Raw genomic sequence first — 8,794 nt, 5'->3', positions numbered from 1 at the left:
ATATATATATATATATATATATATATATATATATATATATATATATATATATATATATATATATATATATATATATATATATATATATATATATATATATATATATATATATATATATATATAATAAACTTACCGCTATATATTATCCTATGTGGCCTCCTTCACGGTAATATCCTAATTGATATTAGCCCTGCAACTTCGGCTGAAGGGCTGGTATCTTCTTGCATATACACGATAATATACACATACAATATGATGATACACATCAGGATATGAACAAAACGCCATGTGCATATGTGTTGACTATGCCCCCCTCCCTACAACGCTACTAAAAAGTACGATATCTCTATCCCCGGTGCCCCCCAGATGCAACAACCCCCGTAGCTCGGTACCTCATGTATCCCGTGTCCGCCGTGATGACGTCGCCCGGCGTCACCAGGTGTTTCGGCGCGTCAGGTACCGCCGTCTTCTTACGGCTCTCCGTCAACGTGATGTGCACCGCCATGTTTTCGAACTAGACTAGTCCATTTAGACTATGGGTAAAACTCTACATTTAACGTTATATTGCTTTCGTCTAACGTACAGAAGCGAAGAGAAACGAATGTAAAAAAATTAACTTGAATAAAATAACACTCAAGTACAACGTAAAATAACTTGTCTTTTATACGTAGGGGTAACTTAAAGTTTTATTCTATAAGTAAATAAAGTGAATTTCACCCATGGAAAAGTAGACCAGTACCGCAGTAAACTATGTAGAAGCGACATCTACTGATTAGATCTGTAACTGCAGCAGAGCACCATTAACAAGGCAGGTGGCAAAGTTTCAAGTTTGACAAGTGATCAACATATTTGTGTAGCTATAGGTTTCATATGTAAAACAAATACGCCGGAAAAACGCATCAATACAAAATGATAATGTTCAAGAACTGCTTTTATTTCAGGCAACATTATAGCTGGAGAACATCAAGCCTCCACATTTTAAGTGCAACCACCTGTTAAAGCCTTAAACACACAGAACACTCCAATGTTATAAGAGCGAATGTGTGTAAGCTGACAGTTGTGTGTTTGAAGAGGCTCTTCTAACCTTATCCCTGCTGTATAATCTCATAAATAATACCATATGACCCCCAATTGTAAGAACCTTAAACTTAAGAACCCATCGCACTTGTTGATAACATACTGGTACAAGCTGATACATTGGTGTGTCAAAATATGGAAGAGATAATACTATCAGGAACTTCTGTGCCCTCATCATTTGGTATAGTATGCCATGCATCATTTTCGGACGAAATTTTGTATTAAAAAAATGCAAACAAGGCAAAAAACAAGAGAACCTACAGTCCTATATGGGGTCCTATATATAAATGTACATGCATGTAGAGCCCCTAGGGGCATTGCTCAAATCTTAACTCCTTAAGGAAATGTATAATATATCACTTCACTTCAAATCTATAATATATAAATGTTACATGGAAGAAATTAATGAATTCATAAACATAATAACCTCAACTAACAACTAAAGTGGAATTAAATACATGTATACAACCTATATCAACCCTGTCTCATAGTGGACAATTAAATTAGCACAAGGGAGATGTAGATTGCTCTTCTTTCACAAATGTTATAATGTACATGTGTAATAAAGTTTCAGGCAACAATTCTTGTCCAGTATACATCCCAGGTGTTCCAGTTCTTCAGTTATTGGTTAACAGTCCGCTTGTCAATAACAACAACTTGAGACAGATCAGAAGCCGAGATGTAACATGTCAATTGTCATCATCAGTCTCTTCCTCATCATTTGTATCAGTGTCCTGATCCTCCTCATCTTCTGCAATTACACATGGACTCTGATTTGGCTTGTCAACATTCTCAAATTTTTCAAGATCTCGGCAGTACCATCCGATGCCTCTCTTATCAACTGTAAGGACACTTTGGCCAAACAGGGAGGTTCCAGGGCCAAACAGGGAGGTCGATGCCTCACACTTCTCGATTGCCATGTCTTGGAACTTATGGTTGATTATGGCATCTGAAAACCTGTCAAAAACATAATAGTAGCGACCGAAGCCACGTTTTGAGTGACTGAAGCCGCCTACTTTCAGTAGATCGGTTGTGGTTTTCTCTTTGACATTGTAGACTTGAACATGGTGAATGTTTCTTTGGCCGGTCTCCTTGGCAGGAACAAAATGGAAATAAACCTTGTCATTGACAGAAATCACATAGATGTCATGGCCATCCAGATTGTAAAGCAGGAGAATATCTGAGCGTGTCCATTGTTCATTTTCGTCATATTTGTCTTCTTCTTCCTCCTCCTTCTCATCATCACCATCATATGCATCTTCATTGTCCTTGCAATTTAGCAAAGGTAAATCTCTTAAAATGGCCGCAAAGTCATCATCATTCTCAGTGGATTTGTCGTTATCCTGACTAAATCCGGCTTCTGGCTGCCGACCAACCTGACCGTTTGACTTTGAGTGGGGGTTATCAAGCAGGCTTGAGTTGTTGTCAGTTAAGGCGAATTCATCGTCATCGGAGCCAAGCGGAGCCGTCGGTGTATTTAAGACATGGACAATAAGTTGCTTCCGATCGACTTTTAGATTCCAACCCAAAACCCGCCTCAATACGTCTTTCGTCGTGCATTCCTTGGTATCCGTTGGAATCTCAATGAGTACAACATGGTTCGATGAAGTGTCTACTAGTCTTAGTGTCGATGAAGGGTCTATTTCTGGCAGTGTAGGTGCTGGGTTTATCCAAGCATCTTCTTCAAGATCGTAGCAATCCATGCTGAACGCAGGCGTGTCGTCAGTGTCACCACCAACCAGGAAGAGTTTCCCACCAACAACTACTGACTGATGCCCTGCCCGACCTCGAGTCATGTCGGGTAACTGTGTCCAGGTGTCTTCCGGGAAATCGTACCGAAAGGCTTGTCTGGATGGTGCACTATGAGGACCCTGGCCGACCAAAGGATGGGCGCGCCCACCTGTCACATACAGGTGTCGTTCAGCTCTTGCCACACTCATGTAGCCGGAAACAGCTGTTGGAAGTTTAGTGATGTGGAAAGAATGCTGGTCATCTGGATCCCTGCATATAATGCTTTCCAAGGGAATTGCCTGTACATAATGCCAGTAGTGGGCCCGTCCTCTCCACCCACCAACAGTGATTTCCATGTCATCTGATCTTCCGGATCGCTTATGTTCATATTCTAGTAGCTGTAGTTTACCAGTAAGATGTCCCTGCTTGACTGCTGTGATTTTGGCCAGGCATTCAGCGGACTCCAGTACCCCTGGGTGGGATTCCAGCTTCTCTAGCATACTGACCTTCACATATGGTAAGCGAATCTTTTGCAAGATTGCAGGCATTGATGTCTTGCGGCTTTCAGGATCATGGTCCAGCCATCGTACCACAGATGTGACGACCTCATCTTCACTTGTAACTTTAAGGCAATCGTCTCCGAGTAGATCAACGAGCTCAGCCGTCGAAAGACTGAGAAACTCCTCATCTTGTCTGACCTCGGAGAATTGAGTTACAGCCTCACGCCTTGCCTCCTCTTCCAGGTCAGAAAAGCCATACAGGTTGGCAAGGCGCATGACACCTATGCAGTTGCAAGCGTGAATGTTGTCTTGAATGACCGACCGGCAAAACTCAGTGATCTCATCAATTTGCAGCATGTGTGCCGCCTGCAGGATTTCCTGGACGTTGTCTCCACTGATTTGGATTGATCCTTTGTATAGAAATGTTAGGATCTTCCTGAGGCTGTTGAAATCAATTCCACACAGTTTTACAACCCTTGAGTTACTTTCTTTAAGGCTGCAGGAGAACATGGTTTTGAAGTAAGGTGTGGATGCCAACACAGCACGGTGGCAACGAACTTTTCGGCCCTCAACTTCTAATACCACATCGGCGTATGTGCCGGTATTACACTGACGTACAAGCTTATCACCAAGGTCACGTGAATGGTCGTCATTTTTGAAGCGCACTGTACGTGTAGACGGGTCTGGCCTTTTGAGTCCTCCTCTACAGCGATGACCTGGCCTCATCTCAATCACATCTTTGTCGTCATTTACATAAATTGCATGCCGGTCCCGACAGTACCATCCAATGCTACTCTTCTTGGTTCTAAGAACACTACAGCCAAACACGGCAAAGGGGATATGTCCATCTGCGCGTCTGACTTTGTCCACAAACGATAACTCATGATCGTAGATAGATATCATACGGGTAGCATCCATTGTACCCTCTGGTAGTGGAACATCATCGGGTAGATCAATCCTTTCAAAGAGGGTGGTGCAAAGAAATTTAATGCTTCTTGAGGCTTGTGCACTCTTGACCATCGTCAGGCTTTCAGTTTTGACATCGTAAGCGAACAATAATGTACCATATCTAGTATAGGCACAAACATAAACTTTGTCATCTATAGCATTCACTGAGATGTCTACTGAGATATTACTTGAGCTCGAGTACACTGCAGGCCCCCATGAAATGTCCGAGTATGTCCATTCTCTGCCTGGAACGTCGAGGGCATGAACACAGAGTGTCTCTCGAGATTCCTTGATCTTGATCTCACCCTCAACAAGGACAAGTTTACCCCCGCAGGATGCTACCTTGAAGTTCCATTTTGACGAAGGGTTAATTGGTGGTATTGTGGGTGGTTTTATCCACGTCCCTTTTTGAAGATCATAGCAGTCGATGCTGAGTGGACCTGTCATGTCAATCGAGGCAGCTTCGTCGGACGCTGCTTCCACGTCACCACCAACCAGAAAAAGTTTCCCATCAACGACTACTGACTGATGCTCTGCCCTACCACGAGGCATGTCGGGTAGCTGTGTCCAAGCGTCTGTGAGGAAGTCATAGCAAAAGGCTTGCTTGATTGGTGCACTAGTGTGCGAACCATCACGGGTCATTGGAGAGAGGCACCCGCCTGATATGTACAAGTGTCTTCCAGCATTCGCAACACTTGTGTACCCAAGAGCAGGTATTGGTAGGTCAGTGATGTGGTAGCAATGCTGATCATCTGGTTCTAGACAAATGACACTTTTCAGGGGAATTGGTTGTTCAACTTTCCAACCACCAACGATGATTGTCAGGCCATCGGACGCAGGAGGCTTACGTTTAGGTTTAGCCCCACGCCCCTCAGCCCCTGCTGTCAGCTGGCTTGTCCCATTGAGGTGTTCCTCCTTGGCTGCTGTGACTTTTGCCAGGCATTCAGCAGACTCAAGAACTGCAGGATGGGACTCAAGTTCCCTGAGGACACTTACGTGGACACATGACAAGTGGATCTCTTGCAAAATCGTGGGCAATGCTTGCTTCCGACTATCAGGATCGTGGTCGAGCCATTGTATCACAGAAGTGGTGACCTCGTCTTCACTCGTAACTTTAAGCAGATCAGTTTGGAGAAGATCCACGAGTTCATCTGATGAAAGAGTCAGAAAACCGTCATATTGTGAGGCTTTCCAGAATTCATGTACTGCCGTGGTCTTTGCTACATCTTTCAGGTCAGAAAAGCCATACAGGTTGGCAAGGTGCAAGAAAAAGAGACAGTTGGACTGCTGTATTCTTCTATGCATGAACTCGAGGCAGTATTTCTTTATCTTTTTAAGCTTAAGCTTGTGTGCCGCCTGCAAAATATCCTTGACGTCGTCTTGACTGATAGTGATTTGTCCTGTGTACACAAAGTCAAGGATCTTGGGAAAGCAGAGGGGGGCAATATTTTGGAGTTCTACGACGTTTGAAGTTATACCCTCGGTACGTCTTTTGGACAGTATGGCTTTAAAGTATGATGTAGATGACAATATGGTCCGGTGACAGCGAAACCTCATATTCTGTACCATCATCACCATATCAACAAACTCTCCAGTCTGACGTTGACTGTTGAGCTCAGCAAAGAGCTCTTGCCTGCGACGTCCGAAGAAGGTTTTAGCTCTGGACATGATGCGTTTTATCTCTCAGGAAATCTGGTAGAAACAATGAAAAGGAAAGGAACACTTAGTATTTATGGCTGTAAAGGGGCTTAATAACACATTAGAACATGGCCACCTTTCCTCAGCCAATCAGGAGCCTGTATTTCTTGTGACTAAATCCACATAGTGCGGCCCCCAAAGGGACAGGGGTGTACTAACCAACGAATAAATTAGACTAACTTGGAGACGCCCATGTACTAACCAACGAATAAATTGACTAAGTTGGAGACCCCCACCATTCACATGCAAATAAAATCAATTAAAAACATTAACAACACAGGAAAACGGCAATTTGATTGATTTTCCTGTACATCTTTATTCAAAAAGGTAAACAAAAGAAACACTCATGACAATGAAAGTGAACAACAAACAGAGAATGAATAATGAGTATGAATGAAGCAAAAAAAATCAGAGGGTTTCTTACAAATGTCAAGCAAAATACTAAAATGAGAGTTTCTCATACATTGTAAAAAATGAAACACGGAAGCTACAAACTTTTAGCGATACATTAAAACGATGCAAAGTCTTCCCAACATGTCTAACACGATTCGCACATTCTTCAACTTTGAAAACAAAATACAGTAAAAACTAAAAAAAAGGAAATTATACACCAACATGGTTGGACAGCAGGACAGGCACTGGGCGAGGGAGGGAAGTGGTTAGAGCAGGAACGGCCTGGGAACAGAACAGGCCGGCAGAAAGACGCCACAACCAACTTCTTTCAGATCAGATCAGAGACTGCTGTCTCAACAGACAAACCAGAATTTTTCAACTCAAAAACAGAAGGCATTGTGGGGCTAGCATGACAAGAAAGCAACTGCTATGCATATTTCACATAAGGCTGCCAAAAGTAGCTCAGCTGCAATTCATGAATGAGAACAAAAGGACGTACTACATGCTGTAATGTTGTTGGTAAGGTTTCTAGGAAAACGAATGAGTGTTTTTTATTTAAAACAAAACATGATTGTGTAAAATGTATTTCTTCTGCTTCGGAAAGATGGTCATGTTCTAAGTCAGTTAAACGATGGGCGAATTGCTCGTATATGTGGATTTGGTACAGCCACGCACCCCCCTCGGATTTTGTTGGCACCCCTCGGGCTCCGCCCTCGGGATGCCAACAAAATCCTTGGGAGGGCGGGGCTGTACCAAATCCACATAAACTCGCTCCGCCCATCCTTTAACTAATACATGTGTAACTTAATTTGTAATATGATAATGAATGAACAATAAAATTTGTATCAGCGTATCAGAGGTCCTTTACCAAGGGAACTGGAAGAGAATTAGTTTAAAGTTTGATTTAGTTTGATGTTGCAGATATCTCATCTTTGAACCTGAGACGAATCGCTGACTTTATCTACCATAATGAAGGACAGTCTTCATGCCCCCCCCCCCTCCTCCAAGTTCCAAGCATAATTTTTTTCGGTGGCTGCAAAGAGTATCAAATTAATTAGCCAGACAGCATTTATTTGTCAGGCAATTTATACCATTTGCCACCCAATTAGGCTGGTCAAGGACATTATATAAATAGAGCCTTATAAAAACACCTAGGACACGCCAAAGACAAGCAGAAGTTCTGCTTATTTTTGCTGAAGAGACCTCTGCTTGGAGTGTAGCCCCTCCAACCCCTCCCCTTTTCTCTCCCATGTTAAGTACATCGTTTACTTCTTGGGCGTATTCGGACGGTGATAGATATTGTATGCGATGCGTCAGGGCGTTAAAAGTGTAAATGGCAAACACTGAAGATATCGAAGGAAGTATTAATAAAACATACGACTTTGTAACATTGCATAATTATTGTCTCAGTAGCAACAAGTCAATCATGTGAGTGTCGTTACCTGTTCAGTCATGCAAACACACAGACGGCAAAGTCCAGCCGAACAATCAGTCAAAAATGCTCAGCCAATTCTCAGCATGGCTTAAGCGAAGTTCGCCCACCCACCTGCAAATGATTTTGACAGTCATTAATCTTTGTCAAAACATAAAAAAGTCGTACCGTTTCGCTGTATAAGACAAGAATTCAATGGATTTTCTCGGAAGAAAATGACCAAAACGTGACTTACCCGTGACCACCCCGGTCCAAGTTTCGGGGCGCAATGATTCATGGGTAGGTTGCCTCTGTGTGAGTGACGGGCCCTTGGGTAATCTCCAAGCAGATCTTTTGGTGGGGATCAGTAAGATAGTATCAAATTGGCCAATCTGTAACCATTGTGGTGGTAGCGACAAAAAAGGGGCCATATATAAAAGCAAACGATCTTCCACCATCAACCTCTGCTTTTTTTTTTTATATTCCGAAACATGTAATCACAAGACGTGGTGACGGCACACTCAAGTCTTTTCAACTTAGGCCATGTTGATTTGATTATATGGATGACATCCGCGCGCGCATGAATTTTCGGCCGTTTCCAAAAAAAAAGAAAAGTTTTCAACCATACTGTAAATCGTACAAAACAGTTGTAAAATGAGCAAAAATATACCGTAAGTTACAGAAAAATAAGTAAAAACTATACCAATGTCGTAGAATGCCAAAATCAAACAAAAAAAGACGAAATTGTAAGGAAATGAACTTGAAGATTAGACTATTCGCCAAACCATATTCTGTCCCATTTGTTCAACCCTCATGACCACGTAGATTTCATAATGAAAACAACTTTTTTTTTTTTGAAAACTTTTTTTTTATTCGCACGCGCGCATCAGTTTTGGGGCTCCCGGAGGATGTCATCCATATAATCAAATCAACATGGCCTTATATTAATGCCGCCACCAACACAGGGACAGTACAATACTCATTTACACCTGAGCGAAGTGAGGAAAGTCGTGTAAAGTGCCTTTCCCAAGGGCAC

At 42.5% G+C, this 8,794-nt stretch overlaps 2 protein-coding genes across 3 annotated transcripts in view; both read right to left on the bottom strand.

The window, feature by feature from the left end:
• LOC109462178 (exosome complex component RRP4-like) overlaps positions 1-514 on the bottom strand; it is a 5,892-nt gene extending 5,378 nt beyond the window's left edge. The window contains exon 1 of the mRNA XM_019758676.1: positions 393-514. Within this exon, the coding sequence (XP_019614235.1) occupies positions 393-505 (113 nt within the window). The 5' untranslated portion in view covers positions 506-514. The remainder of the gene's footprint in view (positions 1-392) is intronic.
• Positions 515-861: 347 nt separating this feature from the next.
• On the bottom strand, positions 862-8,040 carry LOC109462164. 2 transcript variants are annotated; one of them, XM_019758656.1, is made up of 3 exons: positions 8,015-8,040; positions 7,790-7,893; positions 862-5,948 (listed from the first exon to the last, which is right to left on the bottom strand). In XM_019758656.1, the coding sequence occupies exon 3, from the start codon at positions 5,922-5,924 to the stop codon at positions 1,767-1,769; it is 4,158 nt and encodes a 1,385-aa protein (XP_019614215.1). In that variant the 5' UTR covers positions 5,925-5,948; positions 7,790-7,893; positions 8,015-8,040; the 3' UTR covers positions 862-1,766. The 2 variants fall into 2 exon arrangements, with proteins under 2 accessions (XP_019614215.1, XP_019614216.1); XM_019758657.1 differs by lacking the exons at positions 7,790-7,893; positions 8,015-8,040 and adding an exon at positions 7,948-7,995.
• Between the last annotated feature and the right edge of the window lie 754 nt (positions 8,041-8,794).

Source organism: Branchiostoma belcheri, unplaced genomic scaffold, assembly GCF_001625305.1.
Source record: "Branchiostoma belcheri isolate BF01 breed outbred unplaced genomic scaffold, Haploidv18h27 scaffold113, whole genome shotgun sequence".
In the NCBI taxonomy this organism is placed as follows: domain Eukaryota; kingdom Metazoa; phylum Chordata; class Leptocardii; order Amphioxiformes; family Branchiostomatidae; genus Branchiostoma; species Branchiostoma belcheri.
This window is presented reverse-complemented; position numbering and strand designations above follow the sequence as displayed.